Source organism: Taurulus bubalis (genome assembly GCF_910589615.1).
Source record: "Taurulus bubalis genome assembly, chromosome: 10".
NCBI classification, from domain to species: domain Eukaryota; kingdom Metazoa; phylum Chordata; class Actinopteri; order Perciformes; family Cottidae; genus Taurulus; species Taurulus bubalis.
The window spans coordinates 3,901,831-3,920,808 of record NC_136598.1 but is presented as its reverse complement, the minus strand read 5'-3'; the positions used below and the strand labels follow the sequence as shown (position 1 = coordinate 3,920,808).

Below are 18,978 nucleotides of genomic sequence, written 5' to 3'. Positions count from 1 at the left end.
GGTCTGCCATACTACCTGGTGACTGGCGGGTGAGAAAATACTCTGAGACTTCGTCAGTGGCTGAAAGAATCCACTGCCAATGACCTCACCGTGTCTGTGGTCCTGATTGTGAGCAGATGCCCGGACCCCGCTGACCAGACGGTGGAGATGCAGGGAAATGGACTCGGAGTGTTCAACGCCTTCTCTTTCGGCATGTTTCAGTACGTGGAAGGAAACGGGGAAAGTTCTGAGATCTACCTGCACTGCAAACTGGTCCTGTGCCCTAAGGTCACAGGATGCACTCCGGTAAGCAGGCATGGAGGAAATGCAGAGTTTTAACTATAATATTGATTTATGACTAAATCTAAATTTTCACAAAAACCTAACAACCCTTTCTGTTTTACAGGACTGCAGCGGAGGTGAGCAAAGGAAGCGCAGCTCTTCCAAGCCTGGATATGCAGAGGGAGACCAAGCCCTCATGACCATGGTCTGGAATAATTAGGTGGCGACAGCTCCCCTTTTGATCATGGTAAGTTTACATTTAATTTGTATTTATTTATCTGTTAAATGTTAAAACCGGAAAGATATTTGTTTGAGAAACGTCTTAAAAATCATCACACTGATGGATATCTATTCTTGTTCATTCAAATCAAAAGAGATCCTCCTCTCAGGAGCAGGAACTGTTACAGCAATCTTTATATTTGAACCTTCATCAGAGACCAAGTATGAATCATGAATAATCTCAGTTTGGTCTCGCTGTCTTTTCAGATGATTCCTGACTTGAGCTGGAGCCTGAAATGGAACATAATCTTTGGTGAAATAATAGAGTGAAGAGTGCAATGAAGAAAACTATATGAAGAAGGGTTTAGAGGGTTTTATTTACCATATGCACTACTTCTTGGTACTGTGGGTTCTTTTGAAACATATATCATTCCTTCTACTTTAAATGTGACTGGCCTACATACAGAAACAGATTATCTGTGTTTTATTGACATGAAGTAACAATAAGTTTCTATTCATTGCCTTTATGGTAGGGTCCTTTTTTGTTTACTGGTATTGTTGTTATGTATGACTATGCTTTGCTTCTCTGTAGAGCACTTTGTAAACTTTGTTTTGCTAAATAAATCAAGTTATTATTATTATTATACTCTCCAGGTGAATAGGGTTAACTAAAAGATATCCCCATGGAACTTGCCCAATTGATTACTTACAGATAAGACCATTATTTTTTGTATTATTAAAAAATTGCAAATTAGTTATTAGGTTACTTTTGGTGAATTTAGGAGGAATCAACTGATGCAAATAGACAAAGTAGTAAAATAAACACCTAAATGTATACTTTGAATGTTTTCTTTCCATTAGTCTGAAAGAAGACAAAATACCCTAAAAATGAATCAGTGCATTAAAAAAGTGTCTCACCTTAAAATTGTGGCTGTAATTACACGGAGGAAAGCTGCTGTACCATGATTATGCATTATTACTGTTATGAGCAAAAAAAATGAATAAAAAAAGGGTGAAAAAGTTGTTTATACATTTATTGTGGGTGTACGTACATTTTTTATTTTTATTTATTTTGTCATATTTCATATTCCCAAATATTTTCCAATACAAGTTTACCTTTACGCAGCCAAAAGCAGCCAGCTGATAAGTATGATATAAACTAGTCAGCCTTCCTGTGCATGTGCACATTTACCACTTCAGTTAATTAAGGAAATAAATAAGGAACATGATGAAGAAATAAAAAGAGAGAAACTACAATTCTTAACACGTGACTTTGTCTCTATGGACAACCATATTCCAGGGAAGATAACTTGAGACTTCTGCTAGCTTTGAGGCACTGCTTATAAATGCTTGTAAAGCATAGATAGTCCTCACTTTAGATCAGGTCACAGAACATGCTTAACTAATACTTAACGAGTAGTAACTACTGAATTAATGAGTAGTAACTACTGAATTCACCATGAATTGCAGCATTGTTTTTATCATTTACTAACACTTTACAAATGATCTTATTAATCATCTTAATACTTCATTTACAAATGGGGAATCCATCATATATAAAGTATGAAGCCATAGCTTATTAATCAAGAATGAAACATTTATAACTGTTTATGAATGAGTTACTAATGCATGTTTGTGTTGGAATAATGCTTTATAAATTATGAATTCATTGTTTATTCATGCTTTACTAATGCTAAATAGTGTGTACCTATGAAGTGCTACCAAAATGGTAAAACTTTAAATTATGTTTTTTAGCTGCTACTGGTAGCTCGAGTTGTAATCACTTTGTGATCCCTTAACCTTTCCTGTTGTGCCATCATCAGGTCGAAACATAAATGTGTCCAATGCTTTGTTTTATGAGACGATACCTGCAAAACTAAAGACTATTAGATGTGAGTTCTAGTGAGCAAATGTTAGCATGCCACCAGAAACTCAGTCTAGTTTTTACATAACCATAAACTGTCATAACAGCATAGAAATAAAGAAAAAATTATTAATTTCTTGAGAGATTTATAGGGTTTGTATTAGCTGGTTTAACATGTTATCTACAGTAGTTTAATTGTTCATTTCCTTCCCTTTTATCTGATCAACTTCCATCAGGCAAGAATTCATCAAACCATAACAAATGTCACACTGATTTAATTGGAATGTTTAACAAACGTGAATGATTACACAGTTAAGAGGCAATTGTATTTCCAACACTTTCTTTTTTAGAGACTTGAACTTCCAACGTTGGACATTTTTCTGTTGTCAGCTGCATTCAGTGTGCTGGGCCTATTTGTCTCCCTCCCCTCGGAGACTATCTGCCTACATTACCCAGAATGCCTATGGACATACCCCAGATTACTGAATTCAACCAGAATGAGCTTCATTTTTAAACTTGACCTAATAATTGTTGGTGAATTTCCCTTTTAATGTTTCAGAAGTATAGCATGTAATAATATACAAATTAGAATGATTATTTTTAGTATAAACAAGAGAACAATATAAGGAATACAGAATTAGCATGGATTAATTATCGCAGGTTTTTTTGTCAGAGAAAGCATGTTGTGGATAAGATTATCAAGAGCAGCCACAGGTTCTGGACGTCTACACCATCACAGAGGTCAGGCTGATGTCTCCATCGATCTCCAGGGAGGTGATGTTTTTAAGGGGAGTGAACCGATGCTTATAGGTGTGCATCTGCATCCCATTGGCCACAATCCTGAAGGAGTGGCTCTCACAACAGATAGTCAGCTGGAAGAAGAAAACAAGGGAATTTAGCAATCACATACTTTGAAGAGCCTCCAGTCTTTTTTACACGACCACTACTGTAGGAGTCCCCAAGGTCTCACACAGTGTCTTTTAGACATGTCTGGCTCAGGTCTAGGAGGAAGTGGACCACAAAAGAAAGTGTTATTTACTTCTGAAACTTGGAATATTGACCGAACGTAGTAGCGGCTTGTAACCCAACTTTTACGGTACACAGTGTAAATAATTCCACGTCAATATATTTGTATTATGTTTGGGGTTGTATATGTTGCTGTTCACATTGTTGTCATTGAATGAACGTTGATGAATATTATTGCAGCCGTTTAGGTGACGAGAAAGAGCTGACCAAGTTGCAAAGGGAACAACTGTTAATGTGTGAAAATGATTGGTTTCAGTTGAGAGCAGTTGATAGTTCAGTCAGTCCGCTATTATCTGCCATGGTTTTTATTACAGCGGCTGTGTGTCTATTTTTACATATTATATGCGTTGCTTCCTCATAAACTTCCATTCATTGTGTTGCTCACTGGCTTTAAAGTAAGATAGTCCATTTCACTATCAGTTAGTCTGTGATTGACCTCATTGTCTGCTGAAGAAAACCATAAACATGCATACATCAAATGACTCACACCTTGCTTCACCTCCTCAACGTGGCTTGGCCAACGTGAAACCAGGATGCCCTGACTATATTAGGAAAAGCCTTGACTTTTCTTATCTAAGAATTTCTTGATTTTGCTTTTGTGAAATAACCCCCAGATCCACTCTTACCGTCCTGACCCTTCACAATAAAAGCCCTAGACATATATAATTTGCATGTCCCCCATGTGACAAGCTAATGCCAAAGGCCTTAAGCTTCCTTATAAAGGACGATTCCAGTTGCATCTCAGAGTCAGAGACTCATTCTAAATTCATTTGTATTTTTGAAGGCAAGTTTTGAGTAGGAACTGTTGTATAAATCAGTCAAATGATGCCTGGGCCCTATTCTTAGTAGCTGGTTTACTGAGTTAGATGGATAATTTTCAGGATAAGATGACGTAGGTCAGGTTTTTCGGTTCTTCGAAGCAAGTTTAGATAAATCACCATAGCAACACATACAAATCCCTTAACCTGCTCCCGGGCAGGCTTACTGAAATTCACTGGATAAGCTGGCCACTCCCACCGGACAAAAAAGGCAGCTCCCTTCCTCATTGATGAAGGAGCGATATTAGTTATATTAGTTTTATAGGGAAAGAGTTCTTTCAGATCGCCAGGATCTGTTTTCACATCATCATGACTTCCTGTACGCGGCGATATAGATTCTGCCGACAAGAATCATTATTGTAGAACATGATTACGGTACTGATCCGTCCATACACATATTCAAACTCCTAGTTATATGATAATCGACACATACATGTATATAGACATATATGATACATACGTGCATACAGTACATATATCCTCATAAGTATATATTAATTTGTATACTACTGAATATGACTACTACTATTTTCCGAACACTAGGTGTTATATATAACGGTGTTATGTGACTCTAGCCCGAGCAGCTAGAGTCACATGACACCGTTCACAAACAGGAAGTATTGCGGATATTCGCTACGCTTTGGATGTGAACGCACCATTAGGCTTTGCCATGATTATGGATTTAAATTCATCATATGTAGTCGTGGTAATCTCCTGCTCCTCCACGGAGAAAAGAGACGCTCTTTCTCAGAGTTTATTTGCCATTGTCGCGTTTGAAGATCATGTAATCTGTGTTCGACTCCTCCCCCTTTTGAAGAGGAGCGGGCGCGCGCATTTATCCAGATGAATGACGCCTGGTTTGAATGAACGAGACCGTTTGAGGGCGGGTCAACCTTTGAAGAACCGGAAAAGCCTGATGTCAATCATCTCGCTAATTTAAGGTGGATAATAGGACATTTGATCGACTTTGTTGAACCAGGTACGAAGAATGCCCCCCTATCTGTGATTCCCTCTCTTTTGTGCAACACACTGACATTTATCCAGTGGAACAAACGAGAATAAAGTCAGATTACTAAGTGAAAATAGTCAGATGTACTACTTTTGCTCAGAATTGTATTAACTATGCACTTAGCTCAAGTAATGGAGATACAATGATGTCTACAAACTGCTCTTGGAATCCACTGTTGTACTAAATACATCAGCTGTTTATCAGTGACGTTCCACCACCTGGTCAGTGTGTGGTGTTTGCAGTGGTACCGTGAAAGGCTTCCCCCGGTGGAAGGGCATCGCTCCGTCTCGCTCCTCAGCGTCCCACTGCTCCCCCCGTTTGGTGTTTCGAACCACAGAGTTCTCGTTGAACCGTGGATTGTAATGCAGAGCGATGCCAGAGTGATGGCTCAGATTCACAGAGAATCTGAGAGGAAACAGAGGAAAGAGTGAGTAAGACATGACACTGGGCCTCCTGCATGAATGCTCCCTTAGTCGTTAAAGACTAAAACCAGAAAAGTGTTGCAATATGTGCAATGTGTAATATCAAACTTATCACATTTTGGCCCAAGACAGGAATGTGGGTTTGACATGCTCCTTCTCTGAGCAGCCACTTGAATTATGGCGCATCACCAGACTGCCTCAGTAAAGGTTGAGGAACTGTCAACACTTGTTATTAGAACAAGGAAGAGTCACTATCTGGTTGGAGAACAAAACCTGCCATAGAATAACTGAACATGGTATTCCTTTAAAGCCTCATTTCGCTTCAGAAATAAGATGCTTTCACTGCCCCCATTGTTTGTATTTCTGTTACATCACTTGGCTGAATCTGCACCTGGTTTATGAAAATGGGATATGATGGTAACACGTGCAAACACATACACACAAAGCGCAATCATTAAGAAAGTAATTGATGTCCATGAATCAAAATAAATCTAAAAAGTGTAGGCACCGATGTAGAGTCTAGGCTGAGATGTAGAGTCTATAAACCAATGTGGAGTCGAGGCACAGGTGTTGACACAGGTTTAGAGTCTTTGGCCAGCACGTGAGATTTACTTTATTTTCATTTTTATCAACAACTCTGTGTACACATTGTAGAAATGCTTCATTTCTACAATGTTTTGTAATGTGAAATCTAGTGACTATTAATAAGGAAGTCAGACCTTGTGGCATTGGGGAGAACAGTCCCCTGGATAGTGATGGTCCTGCCAGGTTTAAGTCCACCACTGATATGGCTCCTATATGGAACAGCCTGCACAGAGACGGAATTGGAAAATGAGTTGCACAAATATCCATTCTTGGTTTAAACCATTTAAATTAATGGAGAGTATATTAATGTATATAGATAAAAGATGACAACTGCTGCAGGTTTGAACAGGTGCAGCCAGGAAGCACTACGCTTCAAAGTTTAAATCTGTAGAGAACAGTGCAGCAGCAGTTGCTTTTTGTTGTTAATGATCTGTTACAGAACAGGAAGTGTTAAGACTAATGTGGAGTCCTGTTTTCCAGTTTCTCAGTTTGTTTCAATCATCAACTATTGAGGCAGCCATGCTTGTCTTTCTAGGCCCTTTCTCAGTTTCTTCTCCCTTACTTGAGGTGGTCAATATTAATCCAGACCTATGGTATTTCTGAAAATAATTTCCACCTCAATTATCTAATGCTTCAGAGTTTGCTTCTTAATGAATGCAACCTGGAATAAGCGACAATCTGTTGACTCCCTCTCCAGAATGTTGTAATATAATACAAAATGTAAGTTTATTCTTGCATTAACTGGCTGCCTAGTTTGTTGTAAGGCCTCCTTATGAGGGGGTTTGTTAAACTACCAATACGCTGCTGTTCGAACAGTCAAATAGCTTCAGAAGCTCATCCCCTCATACCTTTCCACGTTGGATTGGGGGAATAAATCAGACAAATACCTTTCTGAAACCGGCATTCCCAGATTTACACACACTTCACACTATGATTGGTCTGCTGTGTGGAGATGAGACAGGAGATGCTAGAGTTTAAATCTCTATAGCTCTCCTTTTCAATCTATTTCTGTCTCTTTTCATGTAAACTGCTGAGTGCAACGCTACGAATGCCTTCAGGAGAGACTGAGGACTACCTGAAAATGTGCGCCGTTATCTCCATATTTAGGCATAATTGTGTCTCCCACCTCTCCATGATGGCCGGTTTAGAATTAAATGGAACATGTGTTTATTTTTCTAGTAATTTGTGCAAACTAACCCTTTAATTTAACCAGTGAGGTTTGTGCTGCCCCAGAGCAGCTCTGTAAAATCCCTGTAGAACTGTAACTCCAACCTGCCTGATACTCACAGGCATTGCAGGAGGAAATCCAGGCTGGGAGGGGAATCCAGGCTGGGAGGGAAATCCAGGCTGGGAGGGGAATCCAGGCTGGGAGGGGAATCCAGGCTGGGAGGGGAATCCAGGCTGGGAGGGGAATCCAGGCTGCGTTGGACCCGTCGGATAAAAAGGGAAGGCAGCATTGGTGGGAAAGGCTACGTGTGAAGCAAACGCAGGCTGAGCAGGAAATGCCGGCTGTCCAGGGAACTTAACACAGAAGGAAAACCTTTAATCATCCTTCTTCCTTCTGTAATACTGTATCCGCTTTGGTATTATTTTCAACGAGAGCATTGACGTATAGTACATGAAACACAATGAATGCCATACTTAATTCTGGTAACATCCTCACCATAGAGTTCTGGAAGGAAATGGAGGAAATTTCTACTTTCCCAGCTACAGTGATGGTGTCCACCTGGTGAAATGGGATACGGTGTCTGTACTCCATGAAGTGGCAGCCATTGACGTTCAGCTGGAGAAAAAATATGGAATTTGATTTGAGAAAATGTCAATAATATCTTTAATAACTGTGTTTTACCATTATCTGACTTTCTCCCCACTTTGCTAGAAACAATTAATCCTATGAACAATCACAAATAATGCTCATTGTGAAACTCTCAGACTGAGCAGAGTGCAGGCAGACTTGAGTGAAGTCAAACTTGAGAGGTGACTGTGTTTTCATTATTCTTTGCAAGATAATTTATGAACAAACTATAACTTGGTGTTATTACCTGTTTTGCATTCACCAGAGAGACACAGGATTTGTGAACTAGGATCTGCCTGATTTACATTTCTAGAGTTGTGTACCAAAGGGAGTTGCTCATTTTCAGAGAGTCAGACCTGGTAGGAATCACGGGAGACAGTGATGCTGAGGCTGAAGGTAGAGCCAGCAGGGAACGGAGAGTTGAGCTTCCTCTCTTCACTGCCCCAATTGCCATTCTGTGAGGTGTTGGTAACCACGTAACCAGGGTGGCTGTCATACCGGGGGTTAATGTGGAGAGCAATGTTCGCATTGTTCCCGGATCCACTCTGTAAATTCACATTGAACCTGGAGAAAAAACAAACACATCATTGAATGGACTACAACAAACTGTCATTGTTTAGATTTATATCATGTAAATTGTGTATCATTGTGTATAAATGGCCAAAATATGGCTTGAATTTGTGTTTTTATGTTGCAAGCTACCCAAATAAAAAACTGGAGGTTTTGACCACCAATGGCACTATAGAGCAACGTGAAGCAATGCACACTTTGTGTGTGAGTGAGAAACACTGCATGTTTACGCAGAATGGTAACACGGTTCAACAGGGTACCTTTAACTAACATGTCTTAACATACAGCCATTACCAAAACCACAATCAATGAAAACCAAAGAAACAAAACTAAAAAGCCTCAATTGAGGCTTGGCACAGATGAATGGGATTCATTCAGCATAATAATGTGTCCTAATGAATAATAACCATTGAAAAATAAGATAAAATGAAATGCAATACTATCAATATCAGCATAAAGGCAGTATTTTACACACAAAGGAAATTCATGAAATGTTAACAGCAGAGGGAGCGAGTGACGAGAACAGCGGTCTGACCTATCAGCTCCGGGCAGGACTCGTCCACTGATGCTGATGGACTTCCCCTCCTGCAGACCCCCATGGATCGATCCAGTGAAGGGGATTCTCTACAAGGGACAGGACTAAACAGGTAAACAGCTGCGTTTCACTCTGTGAACTGCTAATATACTTATCAATGCTGGTATAAACCGCCTTGAGCCATTTGGGAGCCGAAAGAGCCGGCTCTTAGTGAGCCGAGCCAAAAGAGCCGGCTCTCTAAAAAGAGCCGGTTCTCTAAAAAGAGCCGGTTCTCTAAAAAGAGCTGGAATTCCCATCACTAGTCTGGACTGACCTGTCTCACAATAACAGACCTGTCTCACTCCGTCTCTCTCAATCCGTGTCCTGAAGCTTTTATTTAAGCTTCCGTTCCATTTTTCTGACCCTACCCGTGTAAAAGTGAGGATTCTGTTTACCCACCAGTTCAACGTTCCTCACAGTGACATTTTCCACATTTGTTTTACTATTATGTGTTTTAATCCCCTTTATACACAGTAATTATTGAATCCTTATTAGTTTCATGATTCTCCTGTTTGTCTCTTTGGGCTGCCGTGTTCATTCCCTTCACCAAAGTTCAGGCATTAATGCCATATGTATTTTTATTGACACATTCCAGATTAGTTTGTTTCCCCATCTTTTTTTAAATGGGGACCCATTTCTTAAAAATCCAAATCATTGCAATCCATTTCCCAATAGATGTATTTTACATGAGAGAGCATACACAAGAGCTCATTTGTGCATCGATGAATGTTCATTGACCATTCGTACAGCCATTCCCGCATCACCTTACAGCATAACCTTACAACCGTACAGCAGACATTTAGAAAAGATCACAATTTCATTCATGAATGTTATTGGAAATATATACACATGTTAAATACTTGAAAATGAGACTGAATAAATGCAATTAGGTGAGACAAAAAGAATGGAGTTGGCCTATTTTGTATCGATGTATGTACCTGTATATTTAAGTTCCTTATAAAATAAAGAATAGGCTGTGAGAAGCTTCTGTTTCTTTCTCCCCAGGCTAAATATTCTCTACCAATTGAAATGTTGGTATTTCGACACATAGACGGCAGTGCGCTTCTGGACCTGGACCTGGACCTGGACCTGGACCTGGACCCCGTGACGCCTCCAACCGGAGACCCGCAGAGCAGCCAGATCTCAAAGGAACGACCGATGACGTCAGCAGTGGCGTCACGTGCGAACACAGGAAACTGGTGCTCGAAAAAGTTCTGTCGAGTTGTTCAATACTGTGAAGTTATATGTTCATAACGCGTTCACGTGTCTGACTGGTGTCTGCACTTTTTACAGCCCGACCGCGAGGGATAACCCTTAAAAGGTGATGGCGACAGCGTTAAAACGCTTTAAATGGTCGGAGGACTAAAAAAGCGTTATAGGGACGTCCATTTACCGTTAACCGTGCGCGTGCATGTGTACAGTCGGTCTGCGTACAGTATAAGTGTAAGATATACGCTAAGTATTTTATAAAAAGCAAAGCACACAAGTCTCGGCTGCTGTTTAGATTCACGAGCAATAGTCTGTCTTTGATCACACGTTCTGTCACGACACTGAAGAAAAAATGGCAAATTGTGTCAGCTAGGTTAAGGAAATAAAATATATCAAATTTAAATATTTCGTGACTACTATTTTATGTAACTATTCGAATCGCCGTCCTACCAAATGCAGATTGAGGAAGCATCTTTATTTCCTGCAACATGATCACACTGGAAATATCATCACAAGTCTAGTAGAGACGCTATAAGGAAGGTGTATTTAATGACCTATGTATCATGTCGTTTTTATAGAATGTAAGAACCGAGCTTGACCGGAGCCCGAGCCGGACCAGTCTCTCCCTCCATATCAAGACAAAGTGAGAATCACTTACTGGTGTATAAAAAGGTGTCTGCTGGTTAAAAGCCATGGTCCCAGAGAGAACTGCGCGTGAGCCGAGCTGCAGGAAACAAAATGAGAGACTTTTACAACGCGCGTTTTTATTCCTCAGATAGGTTTCGATTCTCTCAAGTGGGCGTTGTTCAGACAGGCTCCACGTCAGACCCACCAGTGAGTGGTCGTCCTGCAACCACAAGGTAGCCGTTTCATGCTTGTAGTCAGAGTGAGATGACAGGGGCCCTCCTACATCCGGTCTGTGCCCACTGGAATCCTGGAATGAGGTCCAAGAAGCCAGGCTCAGATTCAGGAAACAAGTCTTCACCATGTGAACCAAGAGGAGTGAAGAACCCTGAGGGCCATGCATGTGGGGTCTGAAGCTACCTGTCAGCCTCACTGCCCAGGAGGTCTGAAGGCAGGTGAGGTGGTCCAGAGTTTCTGCAGAAAGCGCAGCACAAACAGGAAGTGAAGACTGCTGCAGGATGTGGGCCGGTTCCTGTTAACTCTGAAGAGAATTGAATATAATGGCTGAAGTAGTCAACACTTTTGGATGATAAGAGTAAGTTACAACTTTAAGGGAAGTAATTAGAAAGTAAACACACACATATATATATATATATATATATATATATATATATATATATATATATATATATATATATATATATATATATATATATATATATATTTCAATTCAGAATGCAGTACTTTAATTTGCAAAAGAGCATTGTTTTGACACCATAATATAGCTTAGTCATCAGGAATATCCCTCCTCAGTCCAGTGAAAGGTTCTATGAGAGTAGCCTTTGAATGACTGGTCACATGCCTCTCAGGAGCGACCATGCTGGGTACACCTGAGGTCACAGGTAAGATGCAGCCATGTTGTGGTCAGTGTGGAGCACATTCACCATATATAGCAGTTATTAAGTGTCCTTACAAAGTGAAGAGAGAACCACGAGCGTGCCACTACAAACCTTGTCTCTGTTTGAGGTCCGTCTGCTGTGTGAACACCCTCCTGGCCTCCCTTCCTGTTGCTCTTGAACCTGTGGAAGCTGCTGTATATTGTTTTGAGTTACAAAGCCCTTCACACAAAAGGAAAGACATGATAGAAGAGTTACAGAATCCAGTTGAAAGGGAAGGTTAGGGATGTTTAGAAACAGAGGGTACGATGACGGTTTTGGACTGTTGCTCATGGTTTGGGCTCGCTCTTAGCTCCAGATAAACGTTGGTGAGCGGAGATGGAAATGCTCCACGATGTACACCGCCTGTGTCTGTCCGTGGGGAACTGCTCAGCACCGGAAACTAGATAGATGAGGGGGCTGAGACTGGGACAGGAAACTTCTGACATTCTGTCACGACAAGCATCCGCATCTCACACATCGTCTTGTCCCATGGACAGCGGGTTGAATTGAGGTTAGGGTGCACAGCGGCGTAATGCTGCGTTCACACCAGTGTAGATTACATGCAAAGTCAATGCACAGACGCGAATGGATGTGAACAACGCAAATTTTCGCCGGAATGGTGCGGATTAAACATTTTTTAAACAAGTCGCGCCATTCGCAGCAATTTTGTTTTAATACAACTTTAACTTCCAGCTGCTCTGTATTCCTTAACAAAACCTTTTTTTGTTATTTATTTGTTCATAATTCAGCTCAACCTGCTTGTACAGGTATATTATACTGGTGTCTCAACATGTAGGTGGTATCATGACACAAGAAGAAAGCGAGCACACAGAGTCACTGGAGATCAGCTTTAATATCTTCAATTGTTCAGACCAGAGGCGTACAAAGTAATACTCAAAAATACTCCGCAGATTAAACCTCAACCATAAAAAAAAACACACACAACCATAGTTTACACATCTATCGACACATCAATGGGACTAAAGTACCAATTTAAATGCTCTAAAATTTAAACCCTTGTGCAAACACTGTATATTAAATACAACCCCCAACACACACATATATGATCGTACTCCGGCCCGAGAAAATCACACACACACACACACACACACACACACACACACACACACACACACACACAGAGTGCAGTGCTGGAGTGTACACAGGAAAGACACATACTTGTAGCAATATCATTTTCCGCATATTACTTCCAGTATTGTCCTCGGCTCTGAACAAACAGCTCTCATGAACCCTCAATGGGGAGTTATCTCTCATCGGCTTGATCTATTGATGACTTCTGATCGATTAAAGCAGGATGTCATGTGAAAGCTCTTTTCTAGTTGCTACAGCAACACAAATCCAATTCAGTTTATTTTTTACAGCCCAAAATCAAAAATTTGCTTCGAAGGGCCCGACGTTCCAACCCAGCTGGCAGAGAGATTGTCGCATTACATATTGCAAACCTTTTTATGTTTCCTCAAATCATCATGCGGAAACACACAATGCCATGTGGTTCACGTGTTTAGGGAACAAAACTATTTGTTAACGTTAGAAAAGAGATCATGCATTTTTGTTCAACGAATAACATAACAAAATAATGGAACAATGGAAAGTAACAAAGTAACTCCCGTAAATAAACAACAACTACCATAGCGTACTTTCTTACTTTTAATATCACATGGTGCATTCTGGGTGAAAAGCCTTGTTTTTATTGCAACAATCGGTTGCAATAAAAAACCATCGGCCTGATGTGGACTTCCTTGTTTCTTATACCCATTACTATACTATGCAACTTTCATACTTCCTCACTTGTTCCTACCAAATACACAACACGTCCACATTCAACGCCCTGCGGTTTGCACAGTGCCAACATCTGGGACTGGGCTGAACATACAGCCATTTAGGACCAGCTGCGTCTAAAGAAATGCAGATGTTGGTTTTTACTGATCCAGGTCTGGAGATCTCAGTCTCTGACAGTACCATGGGGGTGAGTGGCACATTCCTTTGCCGCTCACAGCTTTGAACACGACAGTGTGCAAACCGAGTCTAAACCCTCTGTGAGGCTGTACTGATCGTAGAACGCTAATGGAAAGTCAAACAAACACCAAACTTATAAAATGCATCACCTGTGAGCCATAAATGATACAGTGGACCATCTGGATCACCCTCAGACTTCCCCGTCAACAGGTTCCATAGGCACAAGCCATAAAAGCTGAAACCAGCAGCCTTCCTGCACCGAGGATGATTCACTGTCCACTGACATGCAGATACATATGCAGATTGTCATTTATGGAAAGCAGGTAGAACGGAGGAGGAACCGGTTTGCACACATACAAAACTAAAACCCGCTTGAAATGTAAAAACTGAGAATGGAGACAAAGACAAAAGATGTCATCTCAATAGCAGCTAATGGGACGATAAAGTAATTTTCACATCGTGAAAAGTGGCACTAGCGCACTTCAAAAAGAGAACAGAGAAGTAGCCTGCGGACGCCCCGTCACATGACCCCCTTAACAGCCTCACCGGTCACAGTCCACCAGCTCTGCAGGCAGAACTTGCATTACTGAGAATTGATCAGATTTGACTACAAGAATCAATAAAGATACAGATCACAAGTCTCCATTATTCTAAATCCAATGGAAAAATATGATATGAGATATATATATATATATATATATATATATATATATATATATATATATATATATATATATATATATATATATATATATATATATAATCGGAGGAGAGGACATCACAGAGAGGAGAAAGAAGGAGAGGTGTATAGAGGACATTACTGCTGACTGTGAAAAGCACATTTAAGTGTCTGGAAAAGAAGATGGAGGAAGCCTGTAGGGAGCAACCGCTCGTCCACAGGCACAGCAAAAAAATTAGTCTTACTCGATCTTTCCTCAAAATGCAAAAGAGCAGTCACGTTAGGAAAGGTGGTTTGTATTAGTTGATACTCAGCAGGACAGCTTCAAAATGTTCAGACTTCTTTACAAAATCATATGTACAATATTTTCCATTTGATTGATGGTGACATTAAAACGTAGACATCCATCCACTAAATAAAATGATGGAGACCCTTTTGGAATGCTGGTGTAAATGGTGTTGCAGGCCGGTCCACCGTCGTCATGAAAAAGCCTTCTGTTGCTATGGTACCTACTCAGGTGTCTTCCAGAAGTGTCCGGGGTGAGAGAGCCTGCGGTTGAGTTTAGGAAGCCTCTCCAGCATGCCTGCCAGCGGGGTGAAGGTGGGCCTGTTCTCGGCTTCAGAGGACCAGCAGGCAGACAGGATCTCCTGTTGAGGAAGAGGATTGCTGTTGTCTTGATCTCACCAAGAGAGTGCCTGTGTCATGGGGCTATGGTGTCATTGTTTTATTGAGCAGGACATTGGGGCTAACAGACATGTGTGTCTGCCTCTCACACTGCTGCTGCTCCCATCTCAGCTCCCTCTGATCAAGTGAGGACGTGCCATGTGGCAGACTCACCGTCACCTCCTTGCCCAGGTTGGCATCTGCCAGCACCTTCTTCACACCCACATTGCTGCCCACTAGCCAGATCTTGGTCTCCGCAGGCAGGTTGGTCATTGGCCAGTCCCCGAGCTGCAGCTCATACCAGATTGTACTGAAAAGGACCACAGCGAAAAGAATCTGATCAGGAAAACTGTGGTGACAGTGAAACCGCTCAGCAAGTATGCCAAGTGGTGTATGAATCTCATGGAAATAAAAGTGTTGCAACTTGTGAGGTAACAAAAAGAACTGCTGCACTAGCTTGGAGCGGCAAACCTCAACAGACTCTAAAGACATGCCGAGGCACCAAAGAGGAGCTATGAGACATATTTAGTTGTAATGCCACCTTTACTTTAGAATGGAGCATAAACGGAGTGCCTGTTGATAAACATGAGGAGGCTGTTGAAGTCTAATCAATCAATCAATAAATACCCAAATGCATAAACGTCAGCAGCGTTGGAGAATGGCAGCTGGTCCTCATCCACCTCTGGACTCATTTTCCGAACAATCTCTGGAGCCAGGTAGTCGATCCAGCCCCGAGGTATCCGCAACACGTTCTTTCTTCTACACACACACACACACACACACACGAAGACTGTGATCTTGGCTCCGCGGAGGAGCATCTGGATCCTTTAGACGGAGAGAAGTCTTCCTACCTGCCTTCCTGTACCACTCCAGCCATCCCAAACAGGCCGAAGTCTGTGATGACCACCCTGTTTGTGTCGTAGAACACGTTCTTAGACTTCAGATCCTTGTGAATGATGCTTTTGGCATGCAGATAACCCATTCCCTGTGGAAGAGTGGAGGATGAGTGAATTTAAAGAAGCATTTGTCTCAAACTTCCTTCCTCTAACATTGCTCTTCATGGTCACATTTTCTTATTTATTCAAGTAATTAATTATTATCTTCTCATCTGTGATAACTTGTACAGAACAGGGGTGACATTAAAATAGTACATTTTGAGTGCCAGTCTTTAAATATTACACAGAGATAATTCTCAATGTATCGTTTGTAATTCAGACAAATCTGATTACTTTTGAAAGGGTTGGATCCTGTATCTCTCATAACCTAGATTCCTCTGACATCAGGATTTAATGAACATCAGGTTGTTATGTGATGTCTTGCTTCATGGATCAACAGAAATTAGCATATATTGGTATTGAAATGATTGAGTTTCTTATCTTTTTATTATTCTGTCGGTCTCACCAGGTTCAAGGGTCGCTTACCTTTACAATGTCCTGTGCAATCTGTCTGATTTTATTGATGTCTAGCATGTGACCTCTTTCTCTTACAACAGAGTACAGAGTCACACCTTTACAGAAACTGCAGAGAAAACACATGCAACAGTGGAACTCAGACCAAATTCAAAATACACAGATCACATGTCAAATCACATCACATGTTATCACCATAACGGCCGTCTGGATGCTGCTGGAAGCGTGGGAACAAAAGCAGAACTGAGATGTGACGAGTCGTGTACCTGGTGATGATGGCGAGGTGGGGCGGGGCCATGCAGGCGCCCATGAACAGAATGACGTTCTCGTGCCTGGTCTGCCTGTAGTTCATCACCTCCTTCTTGAAGAGCTTCAGGTGATCCTGGTTGTTGCCGTCGATCTCCAGTAGGCGAATGGCCACCTCCCCGTGCCAGCGACCCCTGTGCACCTTCCCCCAGCGCCCCTGGACCAGCACAGAGCCCAATGTGTCAGCTGGGATGGATCCAGATGTTGCCATTGTATGTTGTATTCTAAGATTGGGTGTGTCTATATTACATGTCGGTCTTCACCTTGCCAATCAGCTCTCCCAGCTGCAGCTGCTCATATGGGATGTCCCACTCCTGCAGGTAGACGCTGTTCTGGCTGGCCTTACGCCCGATGGGGCCCCTCCAGCGGCCGACGGCCCCACGGCGGCATATGGAAGCAGGCAGGTCCTCCAAGCCATCCTCGTCGCCTGCGTCAGTGGAAAGGCCCGGTTCTCTGCCGCTCTCGTCAGCTGCTTCCTCGTTCTCTGCTGGGTAGTCCTCCTCCTGAAACAGATGGCACAACTAAAGAAGAGGACAGCCTTCATTTAGGACTCCTTTTGTAAAACTCGGGTCAACGCACTTTGTGAAGAAGGATCAAATCAACAACTAAATGTGAGGAACAGAAAACTCAAATGGAAGTTGGAAAGCATTATTTAAAGTTCATACAGTGGGTCATGCTAGGCAGCATGGGCTGGGGAAGTGAAACTGTCAGTACTCACCCCGACTTGCTTCGCTGCCATTAGCTGAGTTTCAGTGACGACCAGCTGTGACACTCTGAGAGCAGAACCACAAGATTAGCAACCCACCAAAGCCTTGGTAGGTTTATTAGGATCTGTACATACTAGCCTAGGGATTGTTTTATTGAGACCTTAAAGAATGTGATATGGGTATATGGACTCATTTTTGTTTTTGAACATCAAGAAACCCTTCCTTGTCCTGGAGACAGTATCTTATTTATCCGAAACGTGTCTGTGCTGACGTTTCTCGTTCCTGATCAGCCCACGCATATGAAATGTGATTCGCTATTATCAGCCATAATGGAACCTATGCGGCTTTCTCTTACCCAGACTCATTGTTGCTGCCATAATGTTGAGCCGCAGTAAATGTGGAAGCAGGAACATCTGTTGGAAGAGACAACTTCAGAATACTGCGCTGGGCCAAAGGGTCATTCACAAATGCTGCACCAATACTTTACACAGTATAAATACATATGATACTTCATAAATTCAGAACAGACAATGTTATCAGTTTGCAAAGCGATCACGGGTTTTGACCGCTTATATAATATGAAACCATTTTGCCACATCTTCTTATCAGTATGTGTCACACACGGTCTGCGTCTGCTCGGCCTCTTCTGTAGTTTGAACTGTCATGGTTTGTTTTCTTTCGGTTTCTGTGTGAAGTTGAGCATTTTGCAGCCCACATGGCCAGATTGTTATGGCAAAATAGATGTTAACGCTATGGATTCTATCTGTTTAAATAAAAGTGCAAAAACCGCCTGCAGTAAATGTTATCAGTGTGTACGGGCGAAACACTGTGGGAGGAGTCTGGCCGCTCTGTGGCGCTCATGTCAACACACAGTGCTGCTGTTGGAATGCACTCTGCAGTAATGACTTTATGACTACAGAGTAGTACCTTGAGAATGACTACTGGTTACCGGGTGGTGTTTATGAGTGTAAATGTGAACTATAAAAAACAAAAGGTAAACTCCTGACAAGTATGAGCCAACACTGGATCCTACATTTCCCATAATGCAATGTAGCATAGTGCCTGCTAAATGTCCACATCTTTCAAACTCCACGTCTCTAGTTTGCAATGCAGGCTTTCTGTGTCTCCTCGCCCAGCTGAGCCAATCCCAGCGCCCCATCGCCAGAGTTACTTCCTGCTGTCAGAACGATGCACCGAGGCCTTTTCAAACCAGTTCAGAGTTCTGACAACTTAGTTCTCAGAACCCCTTTTTATTGAGTCAGCACAGCAACCAATAGGGCTTTTTCAGCTCCTACTTTAGAGCCGGTACTCTCTCAGCACAAG

At 41.8% G+C, this 18,978-nt stretch overlaps 2 protein-coding genes across 2 annotated transcripts in view; both read right to left on the bottom strand.

Annotated features, from left to right (window-relative positions):
• Positions 1–2,601: 2,601 nt before the first annotated feature.
• LOC306742973 (galectin-9-like) lies at positions 2,602–11,268 on the bottom strand. Its single transcript, XM_079225435.1, has 9 exons — positions 11,185–11,268; positions 11,011–11,076; positions 9,105–9,193; positions 8,356–8,563; positions 7,868–7,987; positions 7,492–7,623; positions 6,339–6,427; positions 5,446–5,602; positions 2,602–3,216 (listed from the first exon to the last, which is right to left on the bottom strand). The coding sequence occupies exons 2-9, from the start codon at positions 11,044–11,046 to the stop codon at positions 3,070–3,072; spliced, it is 978 nt and encodes a 325-aa protein (XP_079081561.1). The 5' UTR covers positions 11,047–11,076; positions 11,185–11,268; the 3' UTR covers positions 2,602–3,069.
• A 3,811-nt stretch (positions 11,269–15,079) lies between these two features.
• Positions 15,080–18,978, bottom strand: part of LOC306742063 (kinase suppressor of Ras 1-like) — a gene marked incomplete at both ends in the record, with an annotated part of 37,543 nt that continues 33,644 nt past the window's right edge. The window contains 9 exons of the mRNA XM_079224402.1: positions 15,080–15,217; positions 15,408–15,543; positions 15,861–15,992; positions 16,085–16,218; positions 16,655–16,751; positions 16,909–17,105; positions 17,212–17,451; positions 17,667–17,721; positions 18,011–18,068. Coding sequence (XP_079080528.1) covers positions 15,080–15,217; positions 15,408–15,543; positions 15,861–15,992; positions 16,085–16,218; positions 16,655–16,751; positions 16,909–17,105; positions 17,212–17,451; positions 17,667–17,721; positions 18,011–18,068 — 1,187 coding nt within the window. The remainder of the gene's footprint in view (positions 15,218–15,407; positions 15,544–15,860; positions 15,993–16,084; positions 16,219–16,654; positions 16,752–16,908; positions 17,106–17,211; positions 17,452–17,666; positions 17,722–18,010; positions 18,069–18,978) is intronic.

Bases quoted from the DNA above. Each gene is read 5' to 3' on its own strand.
- LOC306742973 (XM_079225435.1), bottom strand. From the start codon at position 11,046: ATGGCTTTTAACCAGCAGACACCTTTTTATACACCA. The intron at 7,988-8,355 runs GTCTGACTCTCT...TTTTTTCTCCAG, and splicing joins TCTCCCGTGATTCCTACCAG to CTGAACGTCAATGGCTGCCA. The intron at 6,428-7,491 runs GTGAGTATCAGG...GTCTCTGTGCAG, and splicing joins GATTTCCTCCTGCAATGCCT to GCTGTTCCATATAGGAGCCA.